General features: G+C 39.0%; 1 protein-coding gene across 19 annotated transcripts in view; it reads left to right on the top strand.

Moving 5' to 3' along the window:
* lrrc7 (leucine rich repeat containing 7) overlaps positions 1-10,932 on the top strand; it is a 133,888-nt gene extending 122,956 nt beyond the window's left edge. For 9 of the 19 annotated variants that reach the window (XM_034210120.1, XM_034210119.1, XM_034210134.1 and 6 more), the window contains 6 exons: positions 127-246; positions 431-632; positions 1,201-1,667; positions 2,568-2,660; positions 6,292-6,366; positions 7,730-10,932. In XM_034210120.1, coding sequence (XP_034066011.1) covers positions 127-246; positions 431-632; positions 1,201-1,667; positions 2,568-2,660; positions 6,292-6,366; positions 7,730-7,831 — 1,059 coding nt within the window. In that variant the 3' untranslated portion in view covers positions 7,832-10,932. Of the gene's footprint in view, positions 1-126; positions 247-430; positions 633-1,200; positions 1,668-2,567; positions 2,661-6,291; positions 6,367-7,530 lie in introns of all 19 variants that reach the window. The other 10 variants (XM_034210122.1, XM_034210127.1, XM_034210126.1 and 7 more) reach the window with 10 other exon arrangements.
* Positions 10,933-14,404: the final 3,472 nt, after the last annotated feature.

The following is a 14,404-nucleotide window of genomic DNA, read 5'->3' as shown; positions in this document are numbered from 1 at the left end:
CAAAAAACTGAATTTCACAAAACAATCATATAAACCTGTCTCAGATAGGAATGGGTTGATACATGATTGAATTACTAAAATAAAAGTTTGATTGTGTCTCTCCTTTTTTTTGTGTCTCTCTCTCAGAGCCCCTCTCAGCAGGCTGCCATGCTGGATAATGACCAGGAGGGGCTGTCAGGGAGCAACCAGTGGGCTCCATACTCACTTGGCCGGAGGGATGTCCCACCTGACAACCTCATGAAAAAGGTAAGAGCTGGACTTATTTCTCAGTGTTCTGCCCTCTTTACCCAGCCTATAGATGTTTGGGATGTTGAAGCTTGGAAATAACTTGGGTTAATGTTTTTAAATGCAAATAATTAGGCGACTCCAATAACCATTCCTCTGTTCCTGAAGTTTAAATGTCTCAAACTTTCCTCTCCACTGTCCACAGAGTGCCCACTCCCACAACACTCCCCACCAATCACACAACACCATGATTGTCGCCTCCTCTACCTCCTCCTCGTCCACTACACCTCATCGTGTGGTTGTGCAGCAGGGCTACGACGGGATGATGAACAAAGGGGGCCAATACCAACCTGCAATGCCCTTGTCAGTGGTTCCTTCTGGACAGTATCAAGGCAACATGACTCAAGGTAAATGGAAATACATGTACTGTATACATGGTTCATTTGTAGCCTGTTATGATGTATTTGGGGGTTTAATCTAGATATACAAAACCAGTAGGATACCACTTTACGTTTTTTTTATTGAATGTTCTCCTTATTTTGAGGGGATCAGTGCCACCATCTCTTACAAAATTACTTAGAGAGAGATTATGTCTCTTTTCTCCTTTTTTTCATCAAAATGAGGTCATTGTACGTCTTCAAATAATGTATTTGTGCTAGATGTCACTGTTTTGCAAATCTTTAAAAGGATGCTGGTGAAAGAGCATACTGGATTTAAACCATATGTTGATTTTGTTGATTACAAACTGCTAGCTTCCAAAAAAAAATACATACAAAAATCAGCTTAAGCTACTGTTGCATAAAAAGTTGAATTGAAGTCAACTCAGTTTAGAACGTACAACTATCCAGTAACAACACAGGTCTATCGGTGTATAATTAAGTATGCCTACCAACAATGCTCCTCAAATCAACACTTTAACCTGTTATAGATAGTTTTATTTCAGAGTGTAACCAATCAAAAATGTTCCTCTTCCAGGCCATCCTGGTCCTGGACAGGGTTACCCCGGTGGCGGCATGTCCATGGCTCCGTCCCCGTCTGGGAACCAACCCCAGTACAACCCTCACTCCTCCCACACATCCCATCAGCCCGCCACCAACCCCCAGTACCACGGCAACCAGGGCATGGTCCACGGCAACCAAGGCATGGTCCACAGCAACCAGGGCATCGTCCACGGAAACCAGGGCATGGTCCACAGCAACCAGGGCATGGTCCACGGCAACCAGGGCATGGTCCACAGCAACCAGGTCATGGTGCATAGCAACCAGGGCATGGTACACAGCAACCAGGGAATGGTGCATAGCAACCAGGGGATGGTCCACACCAATCAAGGCATGGTCCATAGCAACCAGGCTGTCATGACCCACACCAACCCGCGGCCTCAGAGCGCTCGCTGCCTGTTGCAGACTAAAGGCCAGAAGAGCACGGATGGTTTCCAGGAACAGGTATCTGTCTGTCTGTCTGTCTGTCTGTCTGTCTGTCTGTCTGTCTGTCTGTCTGTCTGTCTGTCTGTCTGTCTGTCTGTCTGTCTGTCTGTCTGTCTGTCTGTCTGTCTGTCTGTCTGTCTGTCTGTCTGTCTGTCTGTCCGTCTGTCCTCAGCAACCCCGTCCCACACTATCTTGGAGGTCTGTTTTTTTAATTGGCAGTGCCTTATATTAATGGCTGACGATGGCTTGGAGTTACTTGAAACCGTGTTCCACACACTAAATGGTGCCTAGTGCGTCTGTATAAAGATGCTGACGCCCACTCCCTAGGCTTTGGGACTTAACACCTAAGGAGTGAAACCAGGAAAACAAACCAACAAGTACATTTTTCAATTCCTGTTGTTGTTAATATGCTAGTAACATGTCAATATGGTTACAAGTAAATTCTGAAGAGTCCATATAAGGCCAATAGCTGTCAACTAACACTATTATAGCTATTAGCACAAAACGTGAAAAAAACTGCGACACAGCCATAGTTTGTGAGATGATGCAGGTCTAGAAAAAGCCATGGAGGCGTAGTTCTAAATCTGAGATATTTCACAGATGGAGATCTCTGTACCAGTTTAGGTAGGAACATGAAGTCATTCACACCAACCAGATCAGCTGATCTTCCTGCAAGGTTTTTTTCCCCCTGCCAAACAAAAAAACTCAGACAAAGATATTTATGGCTCCGTTATAGTTGGCAGAGAACTGAGGACCTCCAATATAGCTGCAAAAGCATGTTACTTGTCACATTAAAAGCACTCTAACTCCACTGTAAGTGTTGCATGGGTAGAGATTGTGTTGATCTTTGTATTTCACCGTCACTTGTCTTTCTTTCTTTTCTGTCTTCCTTTTTTTCCCCCTCCTCTCTCTCTATAGTTGTGTGTGAGAATAGAGAAGAACCCTGGTCTTGGTTTCAGTATCTCTGGTGGCATCAGCGGCCAGGGGAACCCCTTCAAACCCTCTGACATGGTACGACCCGACCTGGCTTGCCAGCCTATCACAGCCTCCCCAGCTTTACCTCAGAGTTGCCATGGAAACTGCTGCTAGTTACCGCAGTGTTTTCGTCTGTCTGTCTGTGGGGCAGCAGGTTGACTTGGTTAACTTTTAATCTCATTGAGTCTGTAATCTTAAACTACAGGCTTCTGGGTAGAAAAGGCTTTATTTTATTCATGGGGTGAAGAAGTCTGAGGTGTGATAACAAAATATCAAAACTAAACCTCTTAAATTATAAAATAATTCTCCTCAGCATCACCAAACAGGTTCAAAAACATTATCGAAATGACAACTGGGTTTGGAAAACGGTAACAAGAACTATGCAGTGTCCTCATCACTTTCAGGTCTCTTGGAAAAGAAAGCAACAAACTGGAATATTGTACTATTAGGAAACGTGCATTCATGATTACCAGATATGCCAGAGTCTTTTATCATTTCTACTCCTGGGTTTGTCTGATTTTGTCAGTGCCTGTGCCAAGAGCCTTTTGGGGTTGCGCATCCCCCAGCCCTCCTGCACATGGCAGTCTGTCCTAGAAACATGCTGCTATAGTCAGACTAAAGGAGCGAGGTTGCTCACGGAGCTCTGACAGCTATTTTAGGAAGGCTGCTTTCTTTAGTTCTGGGACACCGTGGGTGATCTTAGATTTTCATCACTTTCATCTCAGGACAGGAAGTATGGCAGATTTTACTGACTGTTATTCAGATGTTGAGTAACTGACGAGACAGCTGGTCTATAAATATAAAGCCTACAATAAGAGTCAGCCTCTGTGCAGCCAATGTGACAACTGGGGAATTAATTTAAGTCCGGGGGTGTGAAGTGATGATATAGAAACTGTAAATTCTTCACTTTGCTTAAGTTTTAAGTAGACATCTTGCGACTCAGTTGCTGACACGTGCAATAGTTTAATCACACCCATCTCTACTTGTATCCATAAAGCTTCCGCCAGCAGCACGTTTTCCATTATTAATGCCATCCGCAGTTACTCTAGTGATTCTCCTTCATATTTTGTCAAGTAATTACCTTACACAAGAGTAATGTATACTGTAGGTCTATACAGACATACTTTATAGACTCACGTTAATACGGATGAATCAATATAATAATACATTTAATTGATCACATCAGAGTAAAATGTCTACCTATGCTATTGTACATTGACAATTATTTCAAATGTTGACTGAGTCATGGAAGTATATGGTTTACACACACATCGAGGCTATTTGCCTTCAAAGTTACACATGATGAAAAAGCAGATATTGCGAGTCAGTTTATCAAATCTAATTTTAATCATCTTATTCTTGTAACTTCCATCAAACATGTGAAGCTACTTCTTTACGGTTGACTACTTTAGGCTGATTAATCAGAAGCTCAAACTCAGAACAATGCCTTTGATTTTGGTTTCATCATATTTTCTGACCTACTTATTTCTGTCATATTATATATTACAAAGCTTAAGAATTTATAAATTGTAACTTTCAATTAAATGCAGACCAGAGTACAGGTATATAAAGTTAAAAAGACAATGTCACAACAATTTGACTGACTGTATTCCACATCCATGTTCTACACAGCAATGGCTGTTCCGCAGTACTGTGGCTCTCCCTAGTGGCCAGCTTGTTATTTGCACAATCTGAATTATCTCGGCTGGATTGGCACACTTGTAGCCTAGCTAAACTGTGTTTTTTTTTAATAATTCGCAAACACTAAAATACTGTACTGGCAGCATTAACTTCAAATTGGCTTCAGAAAATGTCAGTTTAATTTTTGCAAACCTTTGATTAAAATCAAGACCTCTATACTTTATGGTTCGTGAACACAGCTCCAATATTTCACAATATAAAATGATAATTGTATGTTGTTTAAATGACTCTACAAACAATCCTAAACTTAACATAATTATTTCGTTGCACTTTATTTATAAAAAGTTTTTAAGAATATATTTTTCCATAAATGTCCACTCTTTTTAGCATCAAATAATCTCGGCCTGATTGTGATTTATAACTAAGTACTAATCATTGCAAGTGTTTCTTGTATAGATACATAGAAATCTTGCAAGTATAAATTGATAAAATTGAGATTACAAAACACACCTCCAGAACAGTTTCCTTATCATATTGTATCTGACAAGTTGTCTAAGAGTTTAGATCCATAATGATTTCTCAGTGATTGAAAATCCTTTGGAAATCTTGCTACAATCCAATATCGGGATTCTGAAAAAGAATTGATGATCTTCTAAATTTGTATCTAAAGGACTAGCTAAGAAACTCCAAGCCGCTGGGTCAGTTTCACTTCTGGCTGATTAGGATTCAGCAAGTGGAGACGTTGACTCAGTTCTTGTATTGACAGGACTGGGATCTCCGGCTTTGATGTATTAGCTTCTTAGTTAAGGAAGAGAAGATGGGGTTAAAGGAGCAGAACGTTTCTAACATTCAGACCTGGATGTTTGAAAATCCAATTTTCTGTACTGCTATTACCTAATATGCTGTCTTTGCACACTGAGCTGCTGTGGATAGCATCTATCTTTCTTATATATGTTATCAATGAGCTGCAAAAACCTCTTCCCCAATATTGTCCTGAAATATTTTTCAAAATGTCCAAAACCATCTGACATTTTGAAGATGGAAGGTTTTTGCAGGGTGCTGCAGCTTCATGTGCAACTGCTTTGTAGTGTGTAACTGTTTACATGTTGTGACTACTGCTACAAAATGCTCAGCATATCAACAATCACAATTTACAGTGAGCTCCATATCAATTTCTCTAAGTAAATTCAACCAACCACATTTAAACTGGCATTAATTGAATATAATCATGACAAACAAAATGTACCATCTGGTTGTAGACACATATGAGGCTCACTGTACAAATGCAATTGTAACACAACTAATACTTCTAACACACACCTCTTTAACATGCATTATATGTGTTTGTTCTTGCTTTCACGCACAGACTGTGGTATGAAGGTGCCACTGCACTGTCACTACCACATCTTCCTGTTAACCTGCTCTGTTAAGCTCACTCTTATGTGTTCAACACATGCACAACCTTGTTGAACCACACTGAGTTGACACAGCCGCATCGTCCGACACTTTCTGTGTTCAAAAACATCTTTCAGCTTCCGGTGAAAAGATGTTGGTGTTTTTACAATCTCTGCCTTGGGTTATCAGGGGGAAATATGGGGGATAAAATATCTTCTACCTTCCCCGCTTCCTACTTTAGTTAGTACCCCCTCTACTCCCATCCACAACTATTCTTCTTGATCTATTTATATATTTACAGCATATCTATTCTAATCTCTTTTTAACTTCATGCCTATGCCAGGTCCTTATCCCTATAAATAGATAAAACAAACATTTTGACATGTGTAATCTATGTCTTTTTGTAGGGAATGTATCACTCTGCCTCTGTAAATTATATTCAAACAATTGAACATCATAATTTGCATGCCTCTCCAAATGTAAAACATGCATTGGTGAAAAGCCCATATCCTTTTGGCAGAAATTTAATATTTTTTGGGGGGGTGGATAATGGAATGAGAATGAGAAAGGCAAAGATTCTAAACCATCGTGTCCCTGTGTTGTCCTAACGGTGTATCATTTTGACTTATAGGGTATCTTTGTTACTAGGGTACAGCATGACGGGCCCGCCACCTCCGCCCTGCAGCCCGGAGACAAGATTCTGCAGGTAACATCCTCTCACTCATCGTCAAACGGCCACATCCTGCCCTCTCTCCCCTTCGTTACTTTCCCAACCCTTCCCTTATTTTATAAAAAGCATTCGATAGGAAAAACAAAGGAAGTTGTACTCTTAGCCGGTAAGGGCTATTCTATAAAGACGGGAGAAAATACTGTTTTCAGCTTCTTAAATATGGAGATTTCCTACTCTTGTTTGTTCTCTATCATAATTCAACTGAATATCTTTGGGTTTGGACTGACTGACGAACCAAGACATTTAAAGACCCCACCTTGGATCTTTAGTAACTACGGTGCATCTTTCAGTATTTTATGACATTTATAGAACAAACGATTAATCCAGAAAATAATCTGAAGATTACTTGATAATAAAAATGACTGTTGGTTGCAACCTGAAAAAAGGTTTCAGTTTGTACCCATTATCAGGGTCATTATACAGTAAGACCCATCTACATTATCTCATTGTAATTGCTATTTATATGCAATAACTTTGGATAAAATGTGGTCATAAACACTAGCAACCTTTTCACATTTATTATTATTTCATTTAATTTCATTTAATTTCAATCTTTATTTCGAACAGAATAAAAAATAAAAAAATAACAAATGTGAAAAACAGAATACCGTATTGTTAAAATACAGTAGTTATCCACATTCATGATAATATTTATATATTCAACCACAAATAAATCATATGTGTCTGAAAGGGAGCAGGAGGAAGCAAATGCTTATTAATTCCCAATTATTAATTGTGAAAAAGCAAACATTACAAGTAAACATAAGTATATTCTAAATACTGTACATCCTGCAGGGTCACTATCCCAGGGCCAACAAAAAGCTGTTAAAATAACTTCCTGCTTCAGTCAATATGAATCAATAAACAATAAACAAATTATTCAAAAATAATAACTTAATTTATACCTAAATTGTTGCTATTATTCCAAAGTGCTGAGCCCAAATTGTAAAGATTTTACTGTGAGGTCTAAATGAGACACATACCTTTTACCATGCCAGATTCAACCCCCTCCTCAACCCCTGTTCCTCATATGTTTCCTCCCCTCTCTCCTCCCCCTTCATCTTCTCTCCACAGATGTACAGTTTAGCTGGATGAACTCATCTAAAAGTCCTTTTTTGTCTTTACCCTTTCTCCCTCTAGCATGACTGTGTAGCTCCTCCTCTTCTCTCTCTTTTCCCCAACAGTGATGTGTTACTGAGATAATGATGGCAGTGGCCCTCCATCCCTCCACACACACATATAGACATATGTATGGGAATATTGCTGCACACATACCTCTCTCTATACATACCTGCACACACACACATGCTGTTGACCGTGCTGCGTGTTTGCCTTGCAGGCTAACGGACATAGTTTTGTACACATGGAGCACGAGACAGCCGTCTCTCTGCTGAAGAGTTTCCAGCCGACTGTGGACTTGGTGGTTCTGAGAGAAAAATAGTTTTATAACAAACAAACACAACAACAACGCTTCTCTACTCTGCTCATCGCCATCCCATGCCATCCCACCTGCCCTCCGCTGGAGGCTTGTGGAACTGAAAAATGAGCCGCCTTTTTTACCTTTTTAGGGGAACACAGACATTTATTTGCCTATTGCTGGACCAAAGGCAAATACTAGTGCCAAATGTACCATAGGAAACATATCGGCTCCTCTGTCTACCGGCAGTCAGGGATCTGATTGACGGCTGGACAGACCACAAGAAGACACTTTGAGTTCCTACAGGGCTGCTGCAGTTTGGATTTTGTGGTTTGTTATAGACATCTCATCATTCAGTGTCTACGGTTATTTTTTGGATTTTTGCTTTTCTCCACTGCCATTCATTTTGCTGTCCACGGTAGATTTTTGTTTGGTGTAGCACATGATCCACTTTCCTTGTTCCTCAATGTTCTCTTCGCTTTCTGTTCTATCTTTTGTTTTCTGTTGGTTCTCTTTCTTGTCTTATCTTCTTTTGTTTTCATTCTTTTCAGCTGTCTTCTGTTCTGTTTTGCAGGTATTATTTCCTCCAGTATACAGAAAACTTGTCTGCCTTGTGTACATATATAAAGCTGCAGCTTTCAAGAGCTGCACTTTCCTTGGGGCCTGGAACGACAGCTCTTAAAAGTTTAGGATTAATATAAATATTGTTGATAAACCACATTCTGAATCCTCTCTTATGATCATACAGGGATTATTTCTCCAAATGGACAATTTTTTAATATACCACTGATTTTTTTTATGTAAAGAAAACACTGTTGATAGTTCATTACTGCTACTCGTTTTCTTTCTTTCTTTTTTGTAAGTGTTGCTTGCACACCTATGCTGAAAAAAGCTTAAGCAATACTCCTGAGGCTTGGCCCATTGACATTTTCATTAGAGCCTAACTTGTCCCACAGTGCCATCTACCGAGCAAGTCATGCTAATGTTTACACACACTGCCATGCACATGAGCTAACAGGCAAAACACACATATACAGTCAACTTATGTGCCCCCATACACAACACATATGCAATGGTGCTCAGTGCACTATTCGTAATGAAGCCCTGTCTATACTCGAGACTAACTTTACAATCAATCTCTGTAATAAAACCAGTCAAACACTGTAACATTAATCATATTTTGAAGTCCCGTTTTCTAGTATTGTTACAGCAATGTTACATCATATTTTAGCTGTTTGAGTTGTATGATAAAATCCCAGCATGCTCTTCATATCATTGGTCACTGTCAGCCAGCCATTTTCTGTTGGCTTCTAGAGATCTCTTCTCTGTAGGAGACTCTAGATGTATTATAGCACTGGGTTTCAGTGAGACTGATATTCTATCCTTTGTGCCAAATGGACCCTCTGCCCCTCTCTGGTTGTATTAACACAGGCCTGAAACATCAGAGCTTTACCTCTTTGTGGCCCAGATCTGATCGGATCACAGTGAGTAAGGACACTGTTAGCTTTTTTTAACATTTGGCCTGGTATTCAAATCCAAGCATCCACTCTGCTGAGTCCTGACCTCTGGCCTCCCTGAAGAAAGCAACAAGAGTCAGCATTAATACCGTCTTAATGGGTAAATCTGCAGCAAATCAGATTTAACAATCAGGGGAAGATCTGATCTGTGCCGCAAAGGCTTTTGGCTACACCTTAAATTTCAGTTTGAGAATCGGATGAGATGCTAGTTATCACTAGGTGAACATGGGAATTTGGATCTGCCAACTTAGATGGTTAATGTTCAAATTATGTGTAGGTAGGAAGAGAAATAATGTTGACTGTGTTGATGTAGAAGAGATGTTTCTGGAGCAAGAAAGCTCTGGCCTTCATGGTCATGCTTCAGACCCCGAATAGACATGACAGAATTGAACGCAGGATTAAAAAAAAAAAGGTTAGAGGTTAATTTCCTGTCTTTGTGTGAATGCAACACATTTCTTGAAGACGTTTCATGACAGTGAGTTGTGTTTTGTTCTGTATAACATCTGATGTTTCATCCAGAGCAAAACAACATCCATCACTGTTGTTTGCTTTTACTTGATGTGACAGTGTCCTCCTGTGGCCATTTTGTGTCAACCCTCTTAATAAGCGTTAGAATTGTGTTAATTCAATTTAAGGGACACAAAATGGCACAGTGAAGTACTGTAGGTTAAGAGACTTAATCTTAACCCCAGGTACCCACCCGATCCTATTTAGAGTTTGAAATATCAAAGATATTGTGATGAGAACAGAGAAAACAGTTTGATAATATAATTATTTTTTACTACATGTTCAGGTAATTCTTTCTAAATATATTGATATACCTTAGCTTTGCTCAAAAATTGTGATATTTTATAATAATGACACTTATAACAATGGATGGAAGTACGCACAGTATGACTTGGAGACCTACACATGTACTATCCAAAGCTGTATAAAATGTATTTCTACTGTAATTGTGAATTTGTGTTATACAAATATATATTATATATATATGTATATGACTATAAAAAAACAGTCATTTTCTATGTGTTTAAACTTCATAAGAGCTGAACAAATGGGCGGTGTCACTGTACATAGCTGTGAATGAAATCCAATTTAAATGACTCATATTGATTGTGAATGTACTCATGCTTTCTGCAGTACCTACACCTACCCAACTTGAATGCTGCTTCTTCTGTTGTGTGACAAAAAGTACTTTGACCTCCGAAGAGAGAACTTCTGTCGAGTTTTAAGTTGGACAAATTTTAGTGACGATTTAACAGAACTATTTATTTATTTATTTATTTATTTGCACATGCAAGTTGAAATCCTTCCAGTTTTAAGTTTGAGTATTAATGCGGAGAAATGTAATTGCAGAAGTATATATAATATATATCATGTGTTTAGAATGCATTTTGCAGAAGCTATCTGTACATACTATTTAAGATACAATTTTTACAAAAAATAATATATGTATAAAATAGAAAAAATGCTGTGCAGCAATTATACTGGAGCCATTTTGGGCTTTGGGACGTACCATTTTTTCAGTATATAAGAAGTGTTTTGAATAATGTACTAAAGTCTCTATTGTACAAATAATAAAAATGTCACTATTGGTAATATGGGTTCCTCCTGTTGCACTGAGCTCTTACTTGAGGGCGGAAAAGAGGGATATCTCTCTTTCTGTATTTATGTATGCCTTATTTCCATAGAAAGAGGAAGAACAAAACGGGGGATCAGAAAAAAGAAGAATGGGAAGGGAGAAAATAGGTCATTAGAAAATAAGAAAGTAATGAGGGAATGATGTTCTTGAGATGTTGAAAATGTTTGCAAATAAAGAGAAAACGGGCAAGGCAGGAGCCCAGATTAAGAAAGGAAATACAAAAATAAAGAAACAAAATGGGAGAGAGGTAGCAAATCACTGAAAAGAACGGGATAACGTGATACAAGAATAAACAGTGATGAGTAGGATAAAGAAGAGAGGCACAGTAAAGGGGATGAGCTGAAGAAAGTAAATTGGAGAGTGATGACAATGGCCTTAGAAGGTCTGTAGGACATTTCATTTTCCTCTGCTTCTCTGTGGATTAAAGTCTGTAGAAGCTCTCAGCAGATGCTCTTTTGTCTCTCTGTCCATTAGTCTAACAGCCTGACTCTTCTCATCCCTCTATATCCGTCCATCTCATCTATTTCTTGACATTTATCTGAGCCGTGGATTACAGAGGGACAGTCGAGTTTGTCAGTCTGACTCAAGAAACAGATAAAAAAAACAATGAAAAGGTCTGGCATATTGTGGTAAGTATTGTGTATTAAAAACGTATGGATTTTGCACACTGGACATGCAAGAAAAAAGTGTCTGTCATTGATTGATTATAATTACATATGGATGTTGGCTGGACACAGAACTGGAGCTTGTTCATGCGTTCACTGAGTCCTAAACCAGTTGTGATGTTTGTATGAAAAGTGTAATTGGTATGATGAGAGATTCTTACTGCTGTCTACATCTGGATTTCACAACCAGCCTTGATTCACAACCTTATCATTCATTTATGGACTATAATGACAAGGAAATTAAATAGTTAGTCAAGTTTATGGCCAGTTAAGACATTGTCCTGTGACTTTACACCACCCATTTTACAAGCCAATATTTTAATTATTACTCGACTACTTTCATGCACTTAAATGTGATTTGTTGGTAACGATTAGACTGAAACGTAAGATCCACATTAACCAGCTTCAACAATACAATGATGTTGATGCTGTTGCACATTATTGGGTATAGGCATAATAGTCCCATAAAAATAAGCCACATTTCAAAATGAGTGTTTTAACCCTTATGCTGTGTTCGGGTCTCCCATGACCCGTTTCAAGTTAAAATTATATAATAACTACGCTCTAGTTTTTTTTATCGGAACAAGGCTTCATGATATCCTCCACATAAACACTACAAAACTGATTTTGAAAATGTTTGCCAAGTCTGAAGGTCTCTAAAAAGAAAAGTGTATAATTTGGTGTTCGGGTCTGGGGAGACCCAGCAGAATTATTTTGGGTGACTCGAGGTCAAATTTGGCCCAATCAAGATTCATCTTTGACGTTAGACACCCCAGCCCCACCCCCTTCATCCACTGTAACAAGAATCTTTCGCAACATGCACCTGGTCTCCCCTCCCTCTGCCCCCCTCCCCCCACGGGAACTCGACCTTTCTCAAATAATATGTACACTAACACTTGAACCTGAACGCGTATTGCATGTGTGCAATATGGGGTGTAATGTGTTTTGGGCCATAACATTAAATTACAACAGGATTGTATGGTTATGAATGCATAATAAGTTAGTTATGATGTAGTTAAAACAATATTGGAGTATAGTCATTTTTTGTGTATGTTTTGGACTGAGATAAATCATGGGTCAAAATTAAGCCGCGAACACCATGAATGGTAACAGCTTTTGAACACAACACAAGGGTTAAGTATGTTTTGCTGATGTAATGTCTGTACTTCTACTTTCATGCATGGAATATTACAGTGATGTTTTGTTAGTTTTATTTATTTATTTATGGATGTTCTTATAAGAAAGGTGTCACTGGCTGATAATTATTTCCTCTATCTGTGTTGTACCATTCTCTACTGGCATCATCGCTCTCAGTAGAACAGCTCTGCTTACGTGTTAGAGGAGGACAATTAACAATAGAGGGTAATAGTACACACACAAACACATGCATTGATGAAAGCAGAATGACTCCCTTTTGTTCCCTTTTACTTTATTCTGTCTTTTACACACTGCTTTGCACAAAAAGATACTTATGTGTGCCGTCTGACCAACCCACTTCCATAATCATGCATATATTTCTCCCCACGCTGGCTCATTATTTATGCAGGCATCACTGTGTGTGTGTGTGTGTGTGTGTGTGTGTGTGTGTGTGTGTGTGTGTGTGTGTGTGTGTGTGTGTGTGTGTGTGTGTGTGTGTGTGTGTGTGTGTGTGTGTGAGTCAGTGAGTGAGTGAGAGAGAGAGAGAGAGTGTGTGTGTGTGTGTGTGAGAGTGTGAGTGAGTGAGTGAGTGAGTGAGAGTGAGAGTGTAAAAGATACAGAGCGAGAGTTTTTTATGTGCACCCACCAAAGCTATCAATAAGCTCTTGACCTGATCAATAACAATACCAGAGACTGACTGCATGACCTGCATTCAGCTGCTGTAGGCTGTGTGTGTATGCAGATTAAGCAGTCCTTTAACAGTACAGGCTACAGACAGATAGGATGTTGTTTCCAACATGCAGGATGGAACTGATCATTCATCAGTGTTGCATTGCCACACTTTACTTTACTTTAACAAAAGTTAGCTTCTCCAATGCCAAGGTTGGATTTAGATTAATATTTATTATAAAAGTTTAAATAGTAGTCTAAATATGCCGCTGATACAAATGACAGAAAAGATGCACTCACACAAATATGGGAAAACACTTGCCTGCTCTGTTTTCCACAGTTTGAAAAGAAAAATCAATATCAATTTCATCTCTGTTCGTCCAGTGCACAGGAATGTATTAGCATAGTTTAGCACAAGTATGGGGAACCAGTTAGTTTAGGGCAGTGTTTCTCAAACTTTTTCATATCGTTTTTTACAAATCGCCTGAAAATGGTACAAACAAGTGGCAACATGTGTGATGAAGGTGTTTATCTGGGCTATATCATGCAATCGAAAGTGAAACTTAAGCTCGCTCCATTGCGGAGATATTCCCGCGAGAGTGCGGAAAACTTAAATGTATTTATTTATTTCAAATGTGAAATGTTACCAATATATTCACGGACCACTAGGGGGCGCTTACGGACCACCAGTGGTCCGCGGACCACACTTTGAGAAGCACTGGTAGGGGGATTAAAGTAAAACTACATATTTAGTACAAAGGTACACTTTGTATTTTGTGTTTTGTATCCACTAGTGTGAAAATATATATTGACACGTTATAGTTATAGTTTAGCCCATTGACATGAACACATTCAAAGTCCTGACTGACAAAACACAGCTTAAGTATAGATGTGGAGGTGACAGTTTTGGAGTTGTTAAAAGGCATATTTTTCAGTTTTGATTTATCAGATTATCAAATGACTAGAG

The sequence above is a fragment of the Gymnodraco acuticeps genome, unplaced genomic scaffold (assembly GCF_902827175.1).
Source record: "Gymnodraco acuticeps unplaced genomic scaffold, fGymAcu1.1, whole genome shotgun sequence".
NCBI lineage: Eukaryota > Metazoa > Chordata > Actinopteri > Perciformes > Bathydraconidae > Gymnodraco > Gymnodraco acuticeps.
This window is presented reverse-complemented; position numbering and strand designations above follow the sequence as displayed.